The 27,424-nt window shown below is 42.9% G+C and overlaps 1 protein-coding gene across 4 annotated transcripts in view; it reads right to left on the reverse strand.

Annotated features, from left to right (window-relative positions):
* Positions 1 to 27,424, reverse strand: part of KCNH5 (potassium voltage-gated channel subfamily H member 5) — a 223,407-nt gene that overhangs the window by 15,088 nt on the left and 180,895 nt on the right. For 3 of the 4 annotated variants that reach the window (XM_039538887.1, XM_039538889.1, XM_039538886.1), the window contains one exon: positions 20,049 to 20,245. In XM_039538887.1, the coding sequence (XP_039394821.1) occupies positions 20,049 to 20,245 (197 nt within the window). Of the gene's footprint in view, positions 1 to 19,262; positions 19,488 to 20,048; positions 20,246 to 27,424 lie in introns of those variants that run through there. The other variant, XM_039538890.1, reaches the window with a different exon arrangement.

Raw genomic sequence — 27,424 nt, forward strand, 5'->3', positions numbered from 1 at the left:
AGAAACAGAGTCATGCTGCTCCTGTAGAACATGGTGGGATTTTGAACCTCTGGGGTGACATCCTGGCCGCACTGAAATCCATGGGAGTTTTGCCATTGACTTAAGTGGGGCCGGGATTTCACCCTAGGACTGTATAACCAAGAAGAAACATAGCACATGCGGCCCTTGCTCACAATTAAAAAATGGGCTGTATGGCTTTGTGAAGCAATTTTTGACTGAACTAACTGACACAACCACTCAATAAGCTGAGTGGGAGCATGCGCAGACCCTGACGCACTTGAGAGATTGCCGTTCAATTATCCCATCAGCATTAGAGCCTTGGGAATCACAAGGCTTAATAATTAGCCTGGGGCTTTCTTTCCCAGCACAGCAGCAGGAGGAGGCATTCACTGAACAGCATCAAAACAAACAAATCAGGCACGTAGGGAACTAACAAACTGACACTTGCCACTGGATCAATACCCATTATTGGCACCAGTTGGATGAGGCTTAGCTGGTGGCTGCAACACACAGCAGCATTAATTGATTAGGATTTTGCTGCGGTTCAGAGGTGATCCAGGCCGTGACTTAGAAAATCGATCATTGAGGATAAAAAACCCTTTCAAAGAAAGTGGTCTCCAGTTTGCTCAGTGCAGCATCCTTCATATCCACACAGTGACACAGTCCTCTCGCTCAGTACAAATTGGGAACTGTCGTTTTGAAACTGCAGATGACATGCCTTGGCTAAGCTTCCTGCATGGCAGCCATCTGGCTGAAAAATGGCACCTCTGTGACAGCGCAAAGGGAGATGCCAAAGAATCTGCAAATTAAATTGATTTAACCATAAATTAAGACCCGATAATAATAATACCAGGTGCCAATCTAGCACTTTTCATTCCCTAGGTCACAAAGTACTTTACAAAGGGTAAACCGAGGCACATAGAGGACACATGACTTACCCAAGGTCACTCAGCAGGTCAATGACAGAGCTAGGAATAGAACCCAGGTCTCCAAATTGTCAAGACGGTGCCCTACCCTTGTTCCTTTAAAAAAAAACCTTATTGTGTAAAGGTTGGCTATAAGATCTCTTTTATTCACTACAGTTCGGCTCAAGCTGGAAAAGTGGGATCAGGATTTCAGACAGCCCAAAGCTGAGGGTCCCTCTCTGCATTTAATTGATAAAGCTGGGGAGCATTTTTAACATCTCTGACAATGGGTCCTCACACTGCCAAGCCAGACATCTCCCCATTCTTGCTGTCAGAGAGACCAACTGTAATTCAAATTGTTATTTTTAAACACGTCTCGCTTTTTATACATCGTGAGAAACGCTTCTCACCATGTGAATGTTCAGAACATTACAGTACAGTTTCCTTGTAACTCAAAAAGGTTCATACAGTTTACGGTCAGAAGGGAGCATTCTATCATCTCCTTGACCTCCTGCATAACACCGGCCATTAATTCTCACCCAGATATCTCTATATAATAAGCCCAAAGACTTTAGCTAGACCAAAGCACTTCATTCCTAGTGAGATTCAACTGTGTGAAACCAGGAGAGAACAGGATAGATTAAGGTGCTACCAGTAACTGGGGCCCTGGCAATGGCAGAGAATTGTTTAGATGAGATCTGCCCAGGCAATCCCAGCAGGTGTCTCCTGTTCCAGGCTGCAGAGGGAGGCCAACCCACTCTAAGGTCCCTGCCAAACAGACCTGGGGGAACATTCCTTCCTGACCCCAAATCTGGTGATCAGTTGGAGTCAGAGCATGTGAGCAAGACTAATCAGTCGGGGATCTTGAAAGAGGATTCTCTGCACTTCCTCAACAAACCGATTCAGAGCTTGAGTTCAGGTATCAGCCAAACAAGCTTTCTACTCCCTGTCCCCATCAGATTTTTCACTTAATAGCTGTGTAAAACATTTTCCTCAGTAAAAAATAAAAAAGACATCTTGATTGTGAAAATAGCTAATCTTGAAAGATATCACTAGTTCATTAAGCTTCTTGCCCCAATCACAGTATATTTAATGCATATCTAATGTAATCTCTAATGTGCATGACCATCTTATTAGGTGCCCGTAACTTTAACATCTACCTGCTGTTGTCCCCAAGGCAAACATGATTGTTACTACCAAGAGCAAATACACACACATGTGCACTGGACCAGATCCTCAACTAGTGTAAGGTGGTGTAGCTCCACTGAAGTTTTTGAAGCTATGCTCATCTATACCAGTTGAGGTTTTTGTGCACTGTGTGCACTTTAAAGGCTGGCAAAAAGAAAATGAAAACAAACCAACCCACATAAATGGAAAGAAAACTCAAATTTAAAGCATTTTAATTAGCTGAACGGCTTGATTTCACCAGTGTACAGGGCCCTAATACTCATCCCAGAGAACATGTGTCCATTGTTCATGTTAGTTAAGCAGTTTATCATTTCAGCCCCTGATGTATTTTGTGCCACATTTCTGTGCCTGGAGTGGGACTGGAATTTTCAATGTATGCAGCAGTTGTGGTTCTGCTACTGGGGCACTGCCCTACTCTCTGAAAGGATAAATGTGATCAATTTAAAATGATTACTCTGCTTCGCTATTGTATATGCCGTTCATAGCCGTCAGCTAGGGTGAAATTCACGCCCCCCACTCGTCCCACACACAGCCCAGGTAAACAGGCTTTGAGCAGGTCGACAACATGGGGACGACTGTTATGGACTCCTCCGTCTAAGTCAAAAGGAGGGAATGGAGGCAGATGGGTCCCCACTACACCAAATGTGTCACCGGATCTGTTCTGTTCACAGGGCTATTAGCCACACCCCATCATTCTCTGACTGCCCATGACCACCTCAATATTATATGTGAAACAGGAACCAGAACCAGCAAGGAGCTCAGTTCTGTGGTGCACAGGGGACTGCAAAGTCTCTGTCGGCTGCTTTGCGTTTTTATGCCTTCAGCAAGAGGGGCAGGAGGATTTCACCCTTAGTTTCTATTTGGAAGCATCATGTGCAAAAGGATCTCAGTAAATGCACTGATTTCTAAAGGGGAGAGACTCCGTTTTCAAACAAGCATTTGAGCAGAAAAATCTAAGTTGTCAAAAATGAGCTACTCTCTTACTTTATATAGGGTGGAAATGTACATTCATTTGAATCTCTAACATGCTTTTCCTTAAATGTTATAGTGGCAGCATATCCATCTACTGATATCTAGGATGTTCTATTAACTCATCTATAGGGAACTCTGGCTTTACAGAGAAGCTGCTGAAAGTGATGTTGTTTATTCACTTTTTATTTTTATTCACTTTTTCCTTTCCAAGGTTTCCATAATGCTTTTACTCCAGTCATTTGGGTAAACACTATGCATTTCTGGCTGCATGCACATTAGAACATAACCACTTTTGTTTGGAAATGAACAGTCATAAATAAATAACTTATTTTAAAGTGCAAAACTTCAGAATCACAGGTTCATTTGTTTGAAATATGACCCAGGCCAGTCTCTTTGTATCAAATCTGCCTTTGCTATGAGCTGGTGCACCAAAATCCAGTGTATTTTTCTAATAAGGTTGTTTTAGATCTATACAAATGGAGCAGTCGTGCCTGCTTTGCTGTGTCATTGTCAACCTTTGACCAGATGAAGGTCAAATAATTAGTTATGGGAGGAAGAAAGATTCCAGGCGGAAATTCTAGCTAATGCAAAATCTGTCAGCCCACCCTGCCTGGGACAGGCTGCTGAAAATACATCACAGTGGGGCTGAGTGTTTTCACTGGCACTCAGTTGCCGCTGAATTCATTTCAAGGTCCTGATCTTTGAGACGGGCTGAGATTGGGCTATCTCAGAGACTGCTTCTTACTTGTGACCCAGAGAGACAGCTGCACACGTCACTGAAAATGTAGCCAACATGGCCCACGGTCAAACTTTCAGGGGCTGGAAGAAGAGTGACTTCAGTGCTGGATCCTGTCTGCAGAACTTTCTGAATGAGACTTAAAAGAGCCCAAACCTAACTGGCTTCAGAACCTATTGTGAAGTCCACCTTTTCCCACAAACCTTCCTGCAGTAATGGAAACCAAATAACTACAAGAAGGAGCAGGGGAATTAAAATAAAAATCAAACCATATCTAAGCTGCTAGACCCAGTGATCATAGAATATCAGGGTTCTAAGGGACCTCAGGAGGTTATCTAGTCCAATCTGCTGCTCAAAGCAGGACTAATCCCCAGACAGATTTTTGCCACAGATGGCAAATGGCCCCCTCAGGGATTGAGCTCACAACTGTGGGTTTAGCAGGCTAATGCTCAAACCAATGAGCTATCCCTCCCTGGCACAAATAAAGTCCACTAGGGAGTTGACTTCTTGCTTCTTTTAAATTTCTGTATCTTGAAATGAAGACACTGCAGTGATGGGCACCATATCCACATATTACATAGAGGGAGTCCCTCTGTCTGACAGACAGGAGATCATTCAGTTGGGCCAAGAGCTATTTTTTTCCTCTCTCTCTCTTTTTGTTGTTGTATTACATTTTATTTAAACTTTTAAAATCCAACTCATTTTCAAACATTTGAAGGGTCTTTGTAATAACCTCAAGTGTTTAAGAGGTATCCCTAGGACGCTTACAGTGAAATCTTTGCACCAGGGGTTCTAAATGTTGCCTGACTGAAAGATACACTGGCAGCTTGTTAGGAAGGGATGCCGCTCTTGGAAACAGATTTGAGCCACCTTCCACATTAATATGGTGGAGCCTTCTGCGGAGAGTACAGCTTCCAGCACGCAGTGAGCTTTCTTGATGTGAACAGACAACTGCCGATGACTGCCCAGATCAAGATGAAACATTCTATGACGGGACACGTGGCTGCATCCCTATAGAATAAAGACAAGGCCTCACTCTTACGGCTGGGCCACACTTTAGTCATGTGTGCTGTGTGCAGGGCTGTCTCTCACAGTGTTTTACTTTAAAAATTCAAGGGAATAAAGTTTTTGTGGAAATGTCAGTAATTGCCCCTGGCACAATGACCACACTGGAAAGGCAGTTTGTCCGTAAGCCATAAACATAAAATTTAATCTAACGGAAACCTTTTAGTGGAGCAAGATGTCTATTTTACTGACTTTTTGTACAAATACTTTATATCTCAATCAGCATCAATTAGTGGGGAGCCTTTTCCCTTAGGGATGGAGAGGGGAAGGAACACGAGCACCGCAGCTGCCACCTTTCTTTTAGACAGAATGGCCGATAGCCAGGAGAGACTCCCTAGAGCCAAGAGGGAAAGTCATTGATCAATTAGAATGCTGTCTGCGACAAAGGGAAGAAAACACAATGGATGTGGGCAGTTTAATCACAAGGTAGGCCCCGCCCACGGTGGGGGGTGTTCCCTTGAAAAGGGAGCCCCCATGCTTTGCCTCATAAGGGGAAGAAAGCAGCGCTGAAAGATATTAGTGAGATGGCAGCCATGCTGAGCAGATGTGCTGCTGTAGTATAAAGCCTGCTGTCTGCCGAAGCGCCAAAAATCCTGGGTGTGGTGAGAGCACCCAAAGCTATGGTTGGACCCAATTGTTCTGTGTTCTGTTATTTGGTGTACACCTGCATCGCACCTGCACCTTGAGAACCTAGCTCCAAGGAACCCCGTAAACGGTGACTCTGTAAGGAAGCCCCTTCTTTGTGTTAATCTTGGCAGGGGTATCCCGAAGGAGCTTGCACATTTGACACGGCCTGGAAGCTAACTGGGAGGATGGGGTGGTGAAGTGTCATATCCCTCCCAGTTATCTCTGCACTCGTTAAGTCAATCCCTGTGCTTTTTGTGTTATGTGCCAATAGGCTGAGCCTCTCTAAGACAGGATATTAGGGATCTGGCTATATAGTAAAGCAAAGGGAGCTCTAATTGTGAGTCTCTTGTGTGCTAGCCATTAGCTCAGGGGTAGGCAACCTATGGCACGGGTGCCGAAGGCGGCACACGAGCTGACTTTCAGTGGCACTCAGACTGCCCAGGTCCTGGCCACCAGTCTGGGGGGCTCTGCATTTTAATTTAATTTTAAATGAAGCTTCTTAAAACATTTTAAAAACCTTATTTACTTTACATACAATAAATAGCTTAGTTATATATTATAGACTTATAGAAAGAGACCTTCTAAAATGTTACAATGTATGACTAGCACACGAAACCTTAAATCAGAGTGAATAAATGAAGACTCGGCACACCACTGCTGAAAGGTTGCCGACCTCTGCATTAGCTAATCAGAAGTTGGGTAGTAGCGGGGAAAGGGATCCTACAAGCTCCCCTCTGGTTCTGGATGATTTTCCCATTTTCCACTCTTCCTTACCACCTGTGTCATGCTGACCTTCTCTTTGAGGAGCTCTGGATGTGAATCCCCACAAAGCTCAAACAGAGTTGCTGTGCGTTCCTATCAGCATGTTTACCAAGTAACACAGGATGCTCCTCAGGGGCTGAGCCCGCTGCCTCTGTTTATCTCATTGCTCCAGACTAGAACAAACCGGTTTATAATCCTCCAGTTTGTACACCCTGGGAACCCTGGGTGTAAGTGTGATCAGAAATGGCTTCCTCATGTACACAGAAGGTGGGCCGGTTGATTAGTATGCTGTATGTGTCTGGTGTTTGTGTGGAAGTCCTGCACTGCCAGAGGAATGGGCTTACAGATCTTCCCCATCTCTGAAATCGATAATTCTGTACTTCCACGTTCATTGCTATGTTTTGCCCTGGTTACACTCTAATAGTGCCCTTTACGCTGTTCTCTCTGCACGCACAATTAACAAAACAACAGCTGGCACAGAATGAGCACTACTGCTGCTGAGTAGCACCAGATGGAACAATCACAGAACTCTACCTCTGGCTCAATTACCTTAGTTGTCATTCAGACTCTGCATTAGTTTCAAAGTGCTCTTATTGACCTCTAAGGCCCTTCAGGATTGAGGTTAAAACACACATGCTCGTGCTCTCTCTCTGACTCTCAATTCTGATCATTCATTATACATCAAAGTCCAGAAGAGGTCATCCAGTGCACACCAAGTTAACCACAGTTCCTAAACTTCCTATATTTAGCGGCCAATTCTCCAGCCATTAACCACAATGTCTGTGGAACTCCTTGTCCACAGATGTCTAGGATGCTGGAACTCTGGTCCTCCTTAAATCAAAACTGAAGACTCAATTGAATTAGTTTGGCACTGATGAGAACATTCTTAAATTGGTTTACATCTTTTGTAGAACTCCTTAAGATTACTTGGCACAAAAAAGCACTCCACAAATGTAAGACGGGGATGCTGTGGTCCACTGCTTCAAGTGTTATGATACAAATAATTAGCAGAACTGTAACTGGAGAGTCTGGATAATCTGTTCTGTTGTTACAATTAAAATAAATGCAGCTGTTTGATGATTCAATTTAGAAAATCAGCATGGATGATATTCAGAAAAGAACCGTGATAGGAACAGAGCTAAATATGAAACACTAATCAAGAACGTATTCTGCATCTAGAAGATCAGCTGCAGAGTTGGCATAATAATGTAATTTAATCTCATTTTGACCTCTTATTAAGAGTCCCTAAAGTTCAAAGGTGCTCTGACAGTTTGATTAATGAAACTGTTGAGGACATCAAAGACTCTTGTATGGATCATTTTTACTGTACTATGATTTTTCCTCACAAATAACTTGTTCCTGAATGTTATATTCCCTCAGAGATTTCCACCACAACTTTAACCATCACCACCCATCCATGAAACTCTCTCTAGAGCACTCCCACACCAGCATCAACTTCCTGGATACCACAACCAGCTTCAACAATGGAACCCTACAAACGACTATATACAAAAACCCCACAGATCACCACACTTATCTCCACAAATCCAGCTACAACCCAAACACACAAAGAAATCTGGAATATACAGCTAGGCATTCAGATACCACAGCTACCTGCTGGAGGTCAGAAAGCATCGGGAAAAAGTGAGAACTGCCAAAAGCCAAGCTGAGTTTGACTTTGCAAAGGAAATTAAAACCAATAGTAAAAGGTTCTATAGCCACATAAATAAAAAGAAAACAAGAAGTGGGACAGCTAAACACTGAGGATGGGGTGGAGATTAAAATTAATCCAGGCATGGCCCAACCCCTAAATGAAATACTTTGCCTTGGTTTTTAATAAGGGTAATTAGGAGTTTAGGGGTAATGGCAGGGTGACTAATGGAAATGAGGATATGGAAATAGAAATTACCACATCCAAGGTGGAAGTCAAACTCAAACAGCTTAATGGGACTAAATTGGGGGGCCCAGGTAACCTCCATCCAAGAATATTAAAGGAATTGACATATGAAATTGCAAGCCCAATATCAAGGATTTTTCATGAATCTCTAAACTCAGGGGTTGTATCCTATGTTTGAAGAACTGATAATATAGTACCTATTTTTAAGAAACAGAAAAAAAGTGATCCACGTAACTAGAGGCCTGTATGTTTGACCTCAATTGTATGCAAGGCTTTAAAACAAATTTTGAAAGAGAAAGTAGTTAGGAAATAGAGGCGAATGGTAATTGGGATAAAATACAACATGGTTTTACAAAAGATAGAACATGCCAGACCCACCTGATATCTTTCTTTGAGAAAACAACTGATTTTTTAGACAAAGGAAATGCTGTAGGTCTAATATACCAGTAAGGCATTTGATACACATGGGAAATTATAAATTAAATTGGAGAAGACGGGGATTAATATGAGAACTGAAAGGTGGGTAAGGAACTGGTTAAAGGGGACAACAGGTCACGCGAAGAGATGAACTCTCAGGATGAAGGGAGGTTACTAGTGGAGTTCCTCAGGGACTGGTCTTGGGACCAATCTTTTTTATTAATATCATTTTTATTAATGACCTTGGCAGAAAAAGTGGAAGTGTACTAATAAAATTTGCAAATTTCTGGAAAAAGGGGTAAACAGTGAGGTGGTAAAATTTGCAGACGATACAAAACTATTTGTTTAGCATGTGCATAGTCGTCTAGCCCTAGTCAAGTGATGGCATCTTCAGTGGCGTGATGCAGTTCTTCCAGGCCACCGCTGAACCTAGTCAGCAGGCATTCATCAACAATGTGTGTCATCGGCTTTGTAGTGCCGCAGATGCACAAAGGGCTGTCACAAAGGCTCCAGAGACACTGACTGGCTGCACAAAGACCTTGCCCGGTCTGGAACCTGTTCAACAGGGACCATGGGCGACGGGGAAGGTCAAAACCAGGCGGGCAAATTGTGGGGTCAGCGACAAGGGACTGGTTGGGGATTATAACTGATATCCACTCCTCTCGCCAGAGTGTTTCCACCCTAACATCCTGGCGTGGTGGATGAGACCATAATGGGCGACATGACAGCAAAGGTGCAGTTGGTGGTTTAAAAAGGTCATTGTGCACTGGCAGGCTTGGGTTGGCGCGTACTTTCTCCAGTCACTTGCCAGTGGCAACCTTTCGTTGGATATGAGGAGGAGCGACATTGCTCAGAACTGGAAGCCATGGGAGTGGAGTTGGACACAGGGTGCCGGAGATGATACGCATGGAAACATATAACTGTATATTCACCAGTTGGGTGTGTGATTATCGACTCCAGACTGGCGCGCAGGACTCCACCACCGAATATGAGGTCGCAAGAGCTGACGTCCACAAAGTTGGAGCATGAGCACCCCATGACAAACCTGCCAGTTTGCCAAGAAGATTGTTGCCTGTCTTAACTTTAGTTGTTGTCTTCTTCAGGTGGGCATGGTAACTCAGTGTGTGGTCTAAGGTCATACCTAGATAGACTGGTTCTACTTCATGCTCCACCTTTAGACCATTCAGCTAAACATGCAGTTCTCGGGTTGTGCTGGCGTGATGAAGATGAACAAACTGGAGACTGTTTTTATGATGCTTGGCTGGAGGTGTCAAGTCTTACAGTAGTCAGGTAACTTTATCATGTCCCGGTTTAAGGTGGCATCAAGCTCATGAAACGTCCAGGCCTGGGTACTGCAACAGATGTCATCTGAGTAAATGAACTTTCATGACTCCGTTGTTGGCAGGTCATTGATATAAAGGTTGAACAGGGTTGGAGAAAGCACAAAGCCTTGGGGTAACCCACTGATCTGTCTTCTCCAAGCACTCATCTTCTCCCCCATATGGACTCTGAACTGTCTACCATGGAGGAATAGTTCAACTACGCTGTGACTCAAGGTAGCGGGACCCGTGATACCTTCACAAGCAGGCCAGTGTGCTGTACCATATGATACGCCGCTGTTTTATCGATGAAAACAGCGCTTGTTTTCAAGTTTCTCTGGAAGGCATTTTCAACAAATGTGGTCAGAACGAGTACTTGGTCGCATGTGCTACAGCCTCGGCAAAAGTCGGGTTGATCAAGGCTCAAAATTCTCTCCACGTCAGGTAATATGCGCGGTAGGACCAAGCGCTCCCTTGCCTTGAAGCACACCCACGATAATAACAAAACAATTCAAGATAGTTAAGTCCAAAACAGACTGTGAAGAGCTACAAAAGGATGTCTCCAAACTGGAAAAATCCACTCAATGTGCAGTGGCAATCAAAAAAGTGAACAGAATGCTGGGAATGATTAAGAAAGGGATAGATAAGAAGACAGAAAATATTATATTGACTCTAAAGAAATCCATGGTACACCCACATCTTGAATACTGCATGCAGATTTGGTTGCCCCATCTCAAAAAAGATATATTGAAAGTGGAAAAGGTTCAGAAAAGGGCAACAAAAATGATTAGGGGTATGGAACAGCTGTCATCTGAGGACAGATTAATAAAACTGGGATTTTTCAGTTTGGAAAAGAGACGACTAAGGGGGGATATGACAGAGGTCTATAAAATCATGACTGGTGTGGAGAAAGTAAATAAGGAAGTGTTATTTACTCCTCCTCATAATACAAGAACTAGGGTTCACCAAATCAAATTAATAGGCAGCAGGTTTAAAACAAACAAAAGGAAGTATTTTTTCATACAACCTGTGGAACTCATTGCCAGAGGATGTTGTGAAGGCCAAGACTACAACAGAGTTAAAAAAAACCTAGATAAGTTCATGGAAGATAGGTCCAGCAATGGCTATTAGCCAGGATAGGCAGTGATGGTGTCCCTAGCCTCTGTTTGCCAGAAGCTGGGAATGGGCGACAGGGGATGCATCACTAGATGATTACCTGTTCTGTTCATTCCCTCTGGGGCTCCTGGCATTGGCCACTGTCGAAAGACAGGATACTGGGCTAGATGGACCTTTGGTCTGACCCAGTATGGCCGTTCTTATGTGCTTATGTTTTTATGCAGATGAAACAAAGTTAGGAGGTATTGACAGTACGGAAGAGGACTGGAATACCATACAAGAAGATCTGGATGACTTTGAAAACTGGAGTAAGAGAAATGAGATGAAATTTAATAGCACAAAGTGCAAGGTGCATGCACTAAGGGACTTACAACAAGAATTTGTGTTATAAGCTTGGAATTTATCAGTTAGAAGTGATAAAGGAAGTGAAAGATGTGCTGTATTGGTTGATCACAGAATGACTATGAGCTGCCAATGTGATGCGGCTGTGAAAAAGGCTATGCAATCTTAGGATGCATGAGGCAAGGTATTTCCACTAGAGATAGGGAAGTGTTAGTACCAATATACAAGGCACTGGTGAGATCTCATCTGGAATACTGTGTGCAATTCTGATCTCCCATGTGTAAGAAAGATGAATTCAAGCCGGAACAGGTGAAAGAGAAGGGCTACTAGGATGATGGAGGAATGGAAAACCTACCTTATGAGACAAGACTCAAAGAGTTTGGCTTGTTTAGCCTGACCAAAAGAAGGCTGAGGAGAGATATGATTTCTCTCTCTAAATCAAGGGTGGGCAAACTTTTTGGCCCGAGGGCCACACTGGGGTTGCACAACTGTATGGAGGGCTGGGTAGCCTGGCCCCCACACCCTATCTGCCTCCTCCCACTTCCTGCCCCCTGACTGCCCCCCTCAGATCCCCTGACCCATCCAACCCCCCAGTTCCTTGACCCCAACCGCCCTTTCCCAGGACCCCATGCCCCTAACTGCCCCCCAGGACCCCACCCCTATCCAACACCCCCTTCTCCCTGCCACCTGTCTCCCCATCAACTCATGGAGCTGGCCAAGTGCCTGGGGCGGGGAACATGCTGCACCCTGGAGCAGGTGCTGGAGCAGATGTGCTCCCTTTGCACCGGGAGGAGTTCTGGTTTGGGCCCATTTCCTCCCAGAGCTCCCCCTGGAGCTGTGGAGTGCTACACTGCCCCAATGCTGCACAAATGATCCCAAAGTACATAGGAAGGCAAATGCAAGCAGATAAAACAACTGGGCAGGCAGGGATTGGCCTAAGAACAGGCACAAACACAACTGGGAAGAAAATCGTAATGAAAGCTTTTGCAGCACCCACTCTGTCTAGGGAGCCCAGCTTCTAGCCCCACAACACCCTACAGTGGCCCAGAGCCGTTTTCTCTTTGAATCTGGATGCTATTCTTGTACCTGGCGGAGACATCCACAGCCGTCCAACGACCCACTTCCCTGCTTTGGCCACCTCATATTCAAACCTTTGTGTCCCAGAAGGGGTGCAAAGATGTGAGGCATCCCTCATCAGCCAAGCGATCTGAGGACAGAGCTGCTGAGAAACTCTGAGCCCGATTCAGTAACCTTTACACTGCAGCAGATGGGCCTGCTCATGTGGCTAAAGGGTATGTCTACATGGCAAATGAGGGTGTGATTGTCGCACAGACAGACATACCCAGGCTAGATTTAATCTAGCTAGCACAGGTAACAATAGTTGTGTAGAACAAGGTGGCAAGGGCTAGCAACAAGAAATCAAGCCCAGGGAACTGGGTAAATACTCCAGTGGCTAGTCCATATAAAAGCCCGTGCCACCATGTCTACATTACTGCTGTTATCTGTGCAGGCTACATTAAGGCTGGCCTGGGGATTGCCTGCTCATGCTACAGTCACACCCTCAGTTACTGTGTAGTCATACTCATTGTGTACTCAGAATGGCTAAGGGTTGCAGGATTGGGCCCTTTGTCATGAGATGGGGTCACAGAGACGCCACCTGATCGGATACCAACACAACGCTTCACTGCAAACATCACAGTCTCACGTCAGAGTGCCGCACTGTAATTAACTGCATGGCTCTCGGAAAAGCTATTAGGTGCAATAGCTCTTCACAGGGCTGCCCGGAGGATTCAGGGGGCCTGGGGCAAAGCAACTTCAGGGGCCCCTTCCATTAAAATAAGTTGCAATACCATAGAATACTATATTCTCGTGGGGGCCCCTGTGGGGCCCGAGGCAAATTGCCCCACTTGCCCCTCCCTCTGGGCAGCCCTGGCTCTTCACCTCTCAGACGTTAAGTGACTAGGATCAGGAGCTAACATAACGGCAGGTTCTAGAGGAAGAACCTGGAAGGAACTGTCACTAAAACAAAGACAGGTGATAAACATTTCTGTCGTAAACAAAAGCTTCTTAAGGTCATAAAGGATGCCATGAGGGCTGTTAGGATGTGAAGAAAATAAAATCATATTGATTTTGTCCAGCATGGCTGCTCTACCCTACAGCGTAGCTAACCTGTATCTATAGGACCTCACTTCCTTGGAGAGCACATTGAGCTAGAACAAGGACAGCTAAGGGGTGAGGAGAGGAAGGGACAGTGGAACACGATTGATCGTTTTTCACGTGGGGATGGAGAGGCAAGTGTGGTGAACTCCAAAAGCTAAATTGTGACGTGCATTATGCATTCATGCAAGGACGCAAGAGGGAGTGAGCTCCTCTTTCTATTCATGCCCACCTGGCTCCTGGGCCTAGGGCCCGACACACAGTAGTAAGAATGTGTTGAGCACTCGCTTACACTGGAACAAGTGGGTGGGAAGAGGCAGGCTCCACTCCCCCTCGTTGACTCCACCCCCACCCTAGTCACTCACTAGCACGGCTGAAAATGGGTTGTAGTTTGCTGCTGTCATAGGCCAACTGCCAATTATTAGCCATCCCAAAGCAAGGGCTGTGACTGAAGTTGTTTTCTTGCCCTTGGTAAATGAAGGGGCAGGTACATTTCACAATGCTGAGTGCGAGAAGCCTTCTAAGCATCCCTGCCTTGGGTCAGAGTGGCGAGCGACTGGTTGGGTAACCCAGGGCCCAAAAACATATAAAGGAACAAAAACATTTTTGTCTGAGTATGTGAATTGAATTGATATCAGCAAGAAGTGGGTCAAATGAACATTCATTAGGCATGAGCCAGCCACAGTTTGAAAATGAACCCAGAGTCAAAGACCTAGCCAGCTCTATATGCCAAAATAGAAACTGAGCTATTGGTTCTGACTTCATACAGTCTTGATCCTGCCCCACCGACTTAAAATGGGCAAAGGATCACACTCCGTATAAGAAAGAAAAACATCAACAGTGACGGCTTGGTCACCGAGATTGCCAGGATGCAGTGCCAGAATACACGTGGCGGCATATTTTCATTCACAGAGAAAGAGACATGAATTCAACAGGAGCCTTCATTAACTAATCTATTTCCATTATTCGTGGACAGCTTCTTTTAATTAATAATGCTGTGGGAAATAATTTAATCAAAATAATTTCATCACTGGTGACACCTCAAACATGAATCACTATCACAGCTCAGGACAAGCAGCAAGTCACCGTTTCTAAGGATCCACCAACGGGGTGAGGCAGCTTATCTCTGGAATAGGGAAGCTCACCAATTGCTGGAGTTATATAAAGGCCAGACTGCGAACGCAAATAACCCCAGCAACTTTAATCGGACTAAATCTGAGTAACTGCTGCCTAATGTAAATGGGGGGCTCACAAACTGACCTAAATAACCTTATTGTAGAGTCTACAGCATCCTATATTGAAATATAGGGGAGTGTGAGTGAATACTCTGGTAACTGTATTAATTTAAGGGGAAAGTGGCAAGTTTTTATAGTTCACCACTGCAGTTTATACTTAAAACACTTCTCGGTAATCTCCTCTCAACCCCAAATGGGTGTCAAAGCCCCTCAACATCCTTACAGTATTTCTTACGAACCACTCAAATGATGCACATATGAGGAGTGATCAAAAAAAGTTTAGTATTAGGCATCCAACATAAAATTGTATTGGTCTAATGCCTCATCCCAAACGTTTCCATTCCATTTAGCCCGAAGTCCTAGATTAAATGAGACCAGTAGTTTGAGCTTTTGAACTCTTTAACAGGGAGGAAGCCTACATCCACCACGTTAAGTTCTTCATCAACCAATCCCCACAGAAAAGCTGAGTGCAGAATCTACTTTGAGAAGTGGAATAAACTCACAACACAAAGGCTCACTATAAATGGCAAAACTGCGTTGAACAGAGCGGGAACAATTGCATGCAAAGTAGACTGCCACCGTGCTGAATGATTTTTCACAGCAAACATGCAAAAGTGTGAGAGATCCCCAGGACACTTTTAAGCAGAAGGAACTATGCATGAACTCTGGAGGTTATATAGTTCTATGTTCCCCAATTTTAATACGTTCCTAAACCCACATGCCCATTTAGTTTGCTTTCAGGAAAGCCTCCAAAATGGACAAGACTGTGGATGCCAACAAAGACCTTAATATGAAACTCACTTTGAAGAGATACAAGTATTTGGCTCAAATGAAAACAATGGTGTTTTTAAGGTCTAAGATTTGTTCTTCATTAAAACAAACACTAGCAAAAAGCAGGGAAATGGTTAAAAAAGAAATTGTTCTAATTTCAAGTATAGAGAAAAATGAAGGGCCATGACATGTCATGAGCTGAGGATCTGCAGGTAAATAACCTCATATGTTTAAACTGTATTCGATGAGTTATACATCAGCCATTATATATTCATATATACATATCAAGACATTCCAACTACCTTAAATGTATCCTCTCCCTCTTTGCATTCCTATGCCTCATTCTCTAACACACGTTCCAACAGTGAATATGCCAGAGATCCTATAGACACAATCTCATTCGTCACACACCCCTTTTTCAGTCCCTGAGCACCATCTATCCTGTGCACTGGATAAGACACAGTGGGAAATAACAGCATGCAACCATTTTTATTTAAAAAACGTGGGCGAAATATTGGCCTCACTGAAGTCAATGGCAACACCCCATACTGTAATGCACACCGTACAAAATAATATATAATATATGAGAGTCTGGCCGTTACCTGGGGATTTTGCCACTAGCTGGTGTAGGTGGAAGTGGTAGCAAGAACTGGAAACCTACGTATTTAAAAATATGTGAACTGAGTACTTGTTTTCTGGAGGAACCTATTTGCTGACGCAAAATAGGCCTTGTAAAATGTTAGCCGCTGATAGTATGTTCATTTTTGTGTGTTTGACTCTTTACTAACAATTTTTTTTTTAACTTCCCACACTAGGGTCTGATTGCTACGATTGCTCCACAGACCAAGTTTGTAAAACAAGGCCCGAATCCAAAGGGCACAGATTCTCAAACGGCATTTCATGAATTAGATGTTATAAATATTCTCTCCCACGTTGGAAGTCAGTTAGTAACTGTTTAATGGGTCCTTCCAAGCACTGGACTTTAACCTTCAGTTTTCGGAGATGGACATGAATTTTATTGCAGTTTTCAAGAATATTTCGAGTTTAATTATTTTCTTTACTTGGAAAAAGTTCCAAGTTCTGTTTCTGCCTTGCAGTCCAGATTAGTGATGTTAGATGTGGCATGCACATTTCAGCACACAAAAAAAGATGATGCAACACTTTCAATTACAGGTTAAAAGTCACTTCGTTATTCTGAGCAGGAGAGATCGCTGCAGGTTGAAGAGCTAGCAGCCACTCTGATTTTATGGGTCCATAAATTTATTGTGATGGATGAACTACCTAACCAACAAAAAAAATAATAATCTTGAGTTGGTAATAGCACACTGCACAGCTCCGTTAAGTAGGTCATTCAACATGCCAGGTCTCTGGATATTATTGGGAAGTGAGAAAACATTATTTCTCCACCTCAATGTGCCTGTCTCTTTTCTTGTCATGTGGAACTAACCTTTCATGCTTAGTACTATTACTAATTTATTAGTCTTTTAAATGCCTCAATTGCTGTACAGTCTGTGGACTACATTTTAATGCTTGCTGAAGCAAAGAGTGCTTTCGAAATGTGTGTGTGTGTAAAGCAATAAACCATATGGGGGAACAATTCTCTGTACCTCTGCATTTGCTACAGTGAGAGCAAATAATCATCTTCTTGAGCACAGAAGAGCCAGCAGTTGATGTTTGTTCTAATTATTGGTGACTCTTGAAAGCGATGACTTAACTAAAAAAGGTGCTAACTACATTTCTATTCAAATCAATTAAAGAAGAAAACGATTTTCTTTCCATTTAGGTTAAATGAAAACTGCACAAATTGCTGTAAAACAATTGTGCAGCTCTGTCAGTCCAATCTCTTGTGACCTGACTGACTGCTTCTGCCCGCTTGATCGGACTATCTGTTGGATAGTTAGGGCCACATTTTCTAAGAAATGAACCTTTAAACTAGCAGTTTTGTCCCTAGTAGAGAACACAGGGGGCAGCATGAACATTTTCTGCCAATGGAACTTAATCCAAAGCCCACTGAAGTCACTTACTTAATAGCACTTTGGATCAGGGTATGGTATCCAAGAGCATAAAAATCTATCCAGTGCCTAGGAATGAAGCACAGGAAATCCCTGCACCAGACTGGCTGAATGTCCCAGCACCCTTCTTTTAGAAAAAGGCCTCCCCACCCCCACCAAACCTAGCTGCTGGATGTTGAGAAGCTACAGATAGACATCATGTGTGATTCCACATAGCCACGTTCTTCAGAATCTTTTACAGCCAATCCATTCATATTTATTGCTGTCCTATGTACCCAATGGGGATCTCTCCTCTCCTGTGAAAGCTAATCTATATATCTTTCTTTATAAGCTTCATTATGAAATTCAGCTCCTCCTAGCACAAATCTTCCCTTCCAACACTCAGTCCAAATACCAGGCTTTGCTCTGGGTAATTCCACCGGTGAAAAGAATTCTCCCACCATTACCATCAGGGTGTCAAGTGGCTGCATAGGCACTCCACTGCCATTACTACAGCCCTGCATAGTAACTACTGTGGCTGTAACACAGAGGATCCAGGTATAAGTGATCCATGCAGCCACACTGCAGGCCCTCCCCAGACTGCACCACCTGGTCCCTAGGGAGTTAGCATGCAGGGAGCTCGGTTCTGCATTGCACACCCGTATCTGTGCAGCCACCCCTTATATTGCACCTCACCTCGTGAAACACGCTGGGTCCCACTGCCAGAAGGCCCTCTCCCTACTTGGAGGAAGGGAAAGGATTTCTGCTATGTGAATAGCAGAATTGCAGTCCACTGCTTTGTCAGCAAAGTGTTCACATTGCTTTCGGTAATGCACAGCTCTGGCATGGCTCCAGAGGAAGAGGTGTAGTCTCAGGAAGTTAGTATAAGTGACAGGTTTATAGCCACAAGAAGCAACATGTATGTTTTGACACAGCGTGAGTCGTATTAGCTTGGCCCATGAAATTGCCTTTAAGCATTTCTTCCATAGTCCCATATCCGTCCGGGTTCCGCCCAGGTTCTTGAGCAGAGTTTTCAGCTCTGGACTCGCAATTCATAGCACATTGTGGGTAGCAGGGTGGGAATTACAAGAGGGTAAGAGGACAATCTTAAACCTAAACTGAATTGTTGCTGTGCTTTCTTTTTCAGCCTTAGCTCAGACTGGGTGCATCTGTAGGCCCATTTTAACCTCTCCCAACTCTCCCTCTTCCTCTACATCTTGTACTTTGCTGACTGCATTGACAGCACTAAAGAGCCATAATTCTTCCTCCTGTGCAGCATCTTGTACAAGCTACTGTTGCCAGAAGACACTAGGCTCAATGAACCACCAGTCTGTTCCAGCTGGGCAATTCCTCTTTTACTATAAGCACTGAGCTCTCTTTTCTCTGTGGCTGGATTGTCTTTAAAACATCACCATCACAGTAACTTCAGCTGAGATGCCCTAGGTGCAGCTATAGAAAAAAAAGATCCATTTCAACTGTAAAAGGATTTCAGTGAATGCTCAATCATCTATAAATCACTGATATGAGATTTCCCTATGCAAATCAAATGTATACGACCCTCATCAATCTTTAAAAACACCTCCATAAAGATTAAATTTTGCAGCTGCAATGCGAATGAAAGGATCTGTTAACTTATTTTCAAGATACATCTTTTATAGCTAATTAATTTTCAGATGGAGTGTTCTTTGAAATGACTAACAGCTTTGCTGATTGATTATAAAATGAGAAGGTGGGTTAAAAAAAGAGAGTTGTGACTATAAGATCACTGTCAAGCTTTATTCACTTCGCCATATTAAAATTCTAAACTGAGTAAGCAAGAGAAGCAGGTAATAACCTAATACCTTTGCTGAGCATAATTTATTTATTTCACATCAATAAATTCCTCTTAGCTGGTCCGTATCCCATCAGCACGGCCTCCGATCTGGATTTTAGTAGATTGGAGAGTGAACGTCACCTTGGAAGTAGTAACCATTTGGATTCTATTGGACTATAAAACACAGCCTTATATATTATGTAAAAGGAATTAAAAAAGAACAGGGCCGCCCAGAGGGGGGGGGGGCAAGTGGGGCAATTTTCCCCAGGCCCTGGGCCCCGCATGGGCCCCACAAGCCCTGGCCCAGCAGCAGTTCGGGTCTTCGGTGGCATTTCAGTGGCGGGAGACCCTTCAGTGCTGCCGAAGACGCAGAGCGACTGAACAGCCCCCCACCACCGAAATGCTGCCGAAGACCCAGACAGCCACCAGGTGAATACAAGCGCTGCAGCTCCCTCGCTTTGCCCCTGAATCCTCTGGGCGGCCCTGAAAAAGAAAATAAGTGTAATTCATATGTCACCCTCAGAGGGCAGATACTTTGAGCTTCAAATCTACAGGTAGCTTTTACGTTGCGACCATTAATGAACAGCCACAGCTTTTACTGCAAGTCTAGTTAATCTGCACTAACCTGAAAACATCAAGACTAACTGAGGGTTTGCTATTTGCCACACAGACTCTGTGGGGGGTTCTCAATCACTTTCCCCCTAGGAATGGTGAGAATCAGACCAAGTGCCTTACCCGTTTCCTCAGATTGCAAGTGAGCGTGAGATTCCTCGAGAAGGAGTTTGCAAACGCTGTATAAAAGTCCAGAACTTTCAGCAAGGCTTCACGTTTAATAATATGTAAATCGCAGTACGTCAGTGCCCGGACATTGGCACACGCATGGGCCAAAGTGGTTTCTTTCCAGAAGATATCGCCAAACACATCACCTTTACCTGAAAAAAAGAGCAGGACACATTTATTAAACCACACATATACACTGCTCTTCAGCAAACCAATTAGTCCCTTCCCCAAATTTTCTTCAGTTCCCAATTATTCTGAATTTAGGCCCAGATTTTTAAAGGTATTTAGGCATTGCTCTGTTCAGCACTGCAAGGCCTAATGAATTTTGGATCCTAGGTCTCTTTCAATGAGACTTAGGCTCCTACGTGCCTACGTCACTTTTGAAAATGTAACTTATTAAGCTCCCTTTAAAAACTGGATTGTGGGGTTTGTGTGTGAAAATTTTACCCTTAAGCACATCTAAAGCTATGCACGTGCTTAAGTGCTTTGCTGAATCTGGGCCTTACTGAAGTATCTAATGATTAGAGCTGATCAAACTATTAATTAAGAATAACATTTGCTAAAAAAATCAACTCCCTTTTTGGCTAGCAAATCATTCACAAATAGACTCTGATTCCTGTGAACGAACTTGTTCATTTGCATTCACTGAATAGTTCTGACAAATAATTTTCTAGTGAATTGTTGTCCATGACTGTTTGCATTAAATATTTTCTAATTGTGTTGTGCAATTGGGCATATGTTTTTACTCCCTAACTAAACGACATTTTATTTTTAAACGGGAGAAGAGCAAATGGTAAATAATGTGTAATGAGCTTGTGTTTTATGTTTTCAGCTGCACAATCATCTGCTCTAAAATTTGTGAAATGTTGTCAACATTCTCAAGAATGTCCAATGGTCATTGCAATGAAAAATTTCAAACGAACAACAAACTGACCCCACGAATCTTAGTGAACTGAACATTGCACTTATAGTTAGTTGTATTTGACAATCTGATTTTCTGCTATTTGACCAGTGCTGCTAACAATTAGTTAAGTGATTTTTCTAGATGAAATATTATTAATGATTGATGTTACAATACTGTCCAAAAGCCCAATCAGGATCAGAGTCCCACTGGGATGGGCACTGTAGAAACATATATTAAGATCTCATTCCTGCCTTGAAGACTTTACCATCTAGATTAAGACAAAACTAAATATCTGAACACGTACAAGTACTTTTTAACACTTCTAAGACATGGAGCCAGGGTTATCTCATTTCAGTAACAACTAGCGTGTCTAAAATCCATGCCTCCAGAGCTGGGTTTGGCCAAAGCTATTAGGAAGGTAGTGGCTCAAACTATTCATTCTATTTGGATGTTGCAAAGTGAAATGATAGGTACATATCATATTCTGGGGTGACACCTCCTCACTCGTCTGAAACTGATTCTGTCGCAAAAGCAATTTTTGCTTTTTAGCAGATTGGGTTTCCCTAAGGAGATTTTACCTGAATGTGGGTCAAATTTATGGAAGTTGTGTGAGGCAAAACAACTAAAAGCCATCCCATATCCCCCAGAGACAAATGGTCTGTTGGAGAGGTTCAATGGAATTCTAAAATCTAGGCTCAGAATCAAATAAGAGAACCGGAGTCTGGGACAACCTCACTGATGGATTATTACCCTATTTGCTTATAGGAAAGTGCCCCAAGAGTCGGCAGGGTTTGCCCCATTTGATCTTCTATACAGAAAAGAAGTAAGGAGACGCTTAGATCTTATCTGAGACTCCTGAGAAGGGGACACTGTTACAGAAGTTAATGGACATAATGGAAATGGTTCAGACAAACCTCAGGAACAGTCCAAACAAAAGGTGTGGTATGGCCAACATACTTGTAAATGCTCTTTTGAAATGGAGGACCTGAGGTTAGTGCTAAGCACTAAAATGCAGAATTCTTGGGAAGGACCTTTTGTGGTGACAGAAGAGGTAAATGAAGATACAGACCATGTTAAAAGGCCTCATGATAATGGGGTCCCACAGCTGGTGCATGTAAACAGACTTAAAGCTTATCACAGCAGGCAAGCTACGGTCAACACAAGCTGTTGTGTAGAAAGGGAAACTGAGGCACATCACCTCACTGATTGATGGCTGAATGTCAGCCTGACTCACCCCTGGAAAGCATCGATCTCTGCGGTGAGTTAACACCAGCTGAAAAGGCAAAGGTTATCTGTGCTGCGAGAACATAGACAAGTGTTTTCTAGCAAACCAGGGAAGACTCACTTGCTGACTTATATGACCATTTCTGTAGGATCACTGCCAGCCCAGCAGGTCCTACTGCACCACTGGCAAGGTATAAGAGCAAATTTGCACAGAAATACAAAGCATGCTGGACCAGGGCTGCAACTATACACAGACACCTAGACTGTGGCCTGCATGCTGTTTGGCTGTTTGTGAACATCCCAGGTTGGGAGCTACAACAGCAAAGTATTGTGAGGCACCCAAGGTTATGAGGCAGGCAGTGACACAACCGCACACTGGTCTGGATTGTACCGGGGAATGTGACCGTCCAGTTTTACACAAAAGAAAAGACACATGTTCAATGTCATCGCTAGAACCATGTGTCATGACAAATATCTCAAGATTAAAACTTTTGCTCATATTTACTGTAAACCAGAGAAGTGGCAGATCTGAAGTGTAGATTTGCAGTGCTGGTCACCCCATCTCAAAAAGGATATTGCAGATTCAGAGAAGGATGATCAACAGCCTGGAAAAAACCCTCTCCCATGAAATGACATTGAAAAGATTGGGATTGTTTACTTTAGAAAGGAGATGAATAAATGAGGATATGATAAAGTATTTAAAATAAAGAATAGTAGAGAAGGCAGATGGGGAACTTCTGTTCTCCCTGACTCAGCATAAAAACAAGGAGACATATGGTGATATCAAAGAATGGGAAATTCCAAATGGATAGAAGGAAATACTTTTCTAGACAACATGCAATTAAACTGTGGAACTCATTGCTACAGGAAGTTGTTGAGGCCAAGAATTTACAAAAATTCTAAAGGGATTGGACATGTATATGGATATCAATAATATCCAGGGTGATCATAATTATTAATGACAAAATCTGGAAGGGATATTAAACTGCATGCTTCAGGTTTTAGGTCAATGTCTAACTACTGGAGATCAGGATAACACCTAATCTGGAGGGGCAGATTATCTCACATCTGCCTACTGTGGGGTTCTTATACCTTCCTCTGAAGCATCTGCTGCTGGCTACTGTCTGATCTAGTGTGGCAATTACTGTGTTCCTACATAGCCACTCGGGAAGTGATGCTTCCAAGAAGAATTTGGATTCAGGCCTTGAAGAGCTCACAAACCCAGGTACCTCACTGATCCCACGAGCTGTTCGGAGCAGAAAACTCCTTTGAAACCCCTGAGGAAAGCCTTGTATTTTTTTAATGATTTCATTTGATGTGTTTTTCTCTTAGGCCTCCAGAAGCTTGGAGTCGAAAATAAAAATGATTACAATGGGAGTTAGGCCCCTAACCTGCTGAGGTGCTTTTTAAAAATTGCACATGGCCCTATCTGCATCTTCAGGTGTTGAGATACCTTTGAAAATCTGCCCCCAAGGCCCAATGATGTCAGTGGGTTTAACTACATGCTTAAAGTTAAATATGCCCTTACATGACTACCTAATTGGGGCCAAAGGCTAACATTTGCATACATGAATAACTTAACTCATATGTGGCAAGTTATATGCATAATTATTGGCAGGTCTGAGGCCTAAAACAGTTGTTCTGACTGTGGTTTACAGTTGGAAAGACACCCCTCTGGAGTAGCCAAAATTACCTTCTCTTGCCTAGTTGCTTTTCTAGCAACATGCTGAGTGAGGTCCAATATTAGGACTGTGCCTGATACCCAAATTACCTGAAGGAGCCACTGTAGAAAAAGTGAATGTATAAAAAGCGGGGGGGCATTTAGAAGTATCCTCATTTTTTACAAAATGCTCACCTTGATTTTAACAAAAGTTACAAACATTTTTAGGACCCTTAAAAGGAAACAAAGTATAAGGGACTTGGTGTCTAATTCAAAACCCAGTAAAGTCTTTTCATAGAGTTTAAGGCCAGATGGGACCATTAGATCATCTAGAACTGAACTCCTGTCCATCACAGGCTCTTAAATTTCACCCAGATATCCCAAGAGCATAAATCCTTAAGAAAACAGGTTTCAGTGCTCAGGAGAATAAAGAGAAAGACCGAGGTGCCGAAAATGCCAGACAGGCCAGGGTGCCTTGAATAAAAGAAAAAATGATGGCATACCCTGATGATAATGCCCCTGTGAAAACAGATGCAAAAAAACCCAGTGAAACCTGGAAAGAAAACCTGGGGGAAAATTCCTTCTTCTGCCTGAAACCCCTTCATTGCCCTGACCCTGACCCCACAGCAAGACACACCAGCCACACATCTGGCAGGCCAGGCGCTTAGCATTACTTAGCTGGTAACTCTCACCTAGCGAACTGAAATCTACCTCAAGCGCAGCGCGTTACAGCTGTAAAAAGTGCCTGTGGACCATGCACCAGCGCTGGGAGGCAGGCAGCCAGCGCTGTAGGCTCGCTCGCGGGGTGGAGTACCAGCGTCGCTGGCGCGCGCTGCACAGGCAGCGCAGCCAGCACTAGCGGCAGCACACTTTCAGTTCTGAAGCAGAGAAGAGCCAGGTTATTTAAGTTTCAAGCTTCCCAATCCCTTGAGCCCTTGGATTTCATGCCATAGGTTTTTATTTTTATAGGATTTTTTTATTTTAGGTTTTGGAAGATTTATTTTGACTTTATTTATTTTTTATATTTCACACAAAAATAATATAGCATTTTTTTAATATACTTTACATGATTTTTTTTGGGAACTAAGCTGGTTTTACTTTGTTAATAAACCTTTTGATCAAACCGACATTGTTGTCTCAATTTATGTGGATCAAACTTTATATCTTGGTCCGTGGTATATGTATTGATTATTGTCTATTTTGTATGTGATCTTTTGGGGTTGAATTTTATTTTTGGAATTTTTTTTGTTGAATAAAACAAAATTGCTTTTTTTGTTCTTGTTTTTTTTTTCTTGTCTTTTTTTTTAAAATAAAAATCTTGTCTCTTTTGAACTCTCTCTTTCTCTATCTGATTATAAAGTCTTTCTTACTGGATCTTTTTTTTTTAAAAGGATTTTTTTTTTTGTGACATAATCCGAATAATTTTAATCCAAAATTGAATAAACAAAAATGCATATGAGATAAATTAAAGTTAAGAGCATTTTAATAAAAAATATATACTTATTTAATATATATATTCTAAAATAATTTTCCTAGTTAATATACTTTTAAGTTCTGTTGTCTGTTGTTAATTACACTTGTTCATACACACAGTATATTATTTATTAACAACATGTATTTATAATTTATTTATTTTTGTACAATGTGTGCATTTGGGAAAATTTTTTTCTTTGTTGAGCATTGAAAATTGCCTGATTGTTTGAAAGCAAGCAGCCCATGTTTGAAAATAAGCAATATCGTTGAGTTGTATCTCTTAAATTCTTCTTTTCTAAATAAATCAAAATTTTAATATTACCCAGCAAATTAAGGGAATAAAACAAAAAGCAGATGATATATACATAAAGCTGATGAATAATACAATGTTATATACTGTAATAAACGTGTATATAAATGAAGATGAATTCAGAGAGATGAATAGATTTTCATGGGATAATAGAATATGATGGATCACACCACAATCATGAGTCAGTCATCTTTGAGTCAAATGGTACCCTTCAAGTGGGAGTCAATTTTGCCTTTGAAGTGAAATAAAGGACACACACACATACAAAAGGATTATTTGATTCTTTTCACTTGAACTGCTCTATTCTTGCTCTGATGGATGCTGTAAATAGGAGCATTAACAAAGCATGGCATGCTGTGAGCATGGTCAGCAAATGAAGAACATGAAGTTCTATACTCTAGTTCAAGACTTTTCTGAACTTTTGGAGATGCTTTTTTTTTTTTCTTTTGGCCTAATGGCTGACCCTTTATTTGCTTTGGGACCTGATGAATAATCCAGTCTCTGGAGCCACCACAGCCAATCTGACAGTCTCTGAGCCACCACAACACACCACCCCACTCTGGTGCACTCACTGCTCCACTCCTTCCACAATCTTGCCTTAATCCAGACATGTCTGTGTCCCTTTGCTCCTGTCTCTCCCTTTGCTCCTGTCCTGGGAGATGTTCATCTTGGTAGCCATGACTTCAGATTTTTATATCTGCCCAAACTTCTTCCCAAAGGTCCTCTCAGGCTCTCACATCCACTAGAATATTTATCTGCTCAGTTAAGATACAATGATGGATGGAGAGGATTATATATGGACAAGTATATATATGTGGTCTCTGCTTGAAAGTCTGCTTAACTTTTGTGAAGACCTTCTGACCTCCTGAATCTTCTCTCATTCTCTTTGCAGGCCCAAGATAGTTGATGTAGACTTGTTCTCTTGTTCTCTGTTGGGAAGGTCAAACTGCAGCATGTTAGCATGTTACATTTAGCATTAATCAAGCAGCATGGCTGTGTGTGTGGTGGCCTCCTCAACCTTGCATGTTCCTTGCCAGTTTCAGAGATGCTATTGTTACTGATTGGATGTCTAGTTAGGTATTAAGGAGACTGGGAATATGCTTCCTTGTGAAAAAAGTTTTAAATGTAACCTGAGGTCTGAGTTCTCTCAGAACACTTTTTCCAAGAAAATGATCTTGGTATCTATAGTTATAGCTCCTCAGGCTTAATCCAACAGATAGTTTGGAATTTATACCAGATAGTTCCCTTCTAAAAACTCCAAGTGAGTAGGGCCTTGTCTACCCTCGAAGGTAGTATTGCTGTAGCTGTATTAGCATAGTTAAAGCAATGCAACCATCCCTGTTGTATGCACGGTTGTATTGTTGTAAAAGTGCTTTACCCTGGTGTAACTATTCCCACACGGGGAGGGGTATAATGATACTGGTACAAAGCATCTTCATATCAGTGAAACCACATCCAGACCAGGGGGTCTACCTCAGCAGTGCGGGTAGGGCGGTACGCTCCGGTACACCGTACTAGCAAGATATCTATAGATGGTACAGTGCACCGGAAAGAGGAACAGCAGACCGTGGGGCCGCTGGGTGGCCCCATGCTGGCAGCTCCTCCGGCGCAGCTATGCTGCCCCCAGCCCTTCCTGCAGGGTCTCCTCCATCTGTACAGAAGCCCCGCTGGAGGACAGGGCTGGGGGCAGGGCTGGCTACTGGAGGTGGTACAGCTGCGTCGGAAGAGCTGCGGGCATGGGACCACCTGGTGGCCCCACA

This window comes from Mauremys reevesii, linkage group 4, assembly GCF_016161935.1.
Source record: "Mauremys reevesii isolate NIE-2019 linkage group 4, ASM1616193v1, whole genome shotgun sequence".
Classification (NCBI taxonomy): Eukaryota; Metazoa; Chordata; order Testudines; family Geoemydidae; genus Mauremys; species Mauremys reevesii.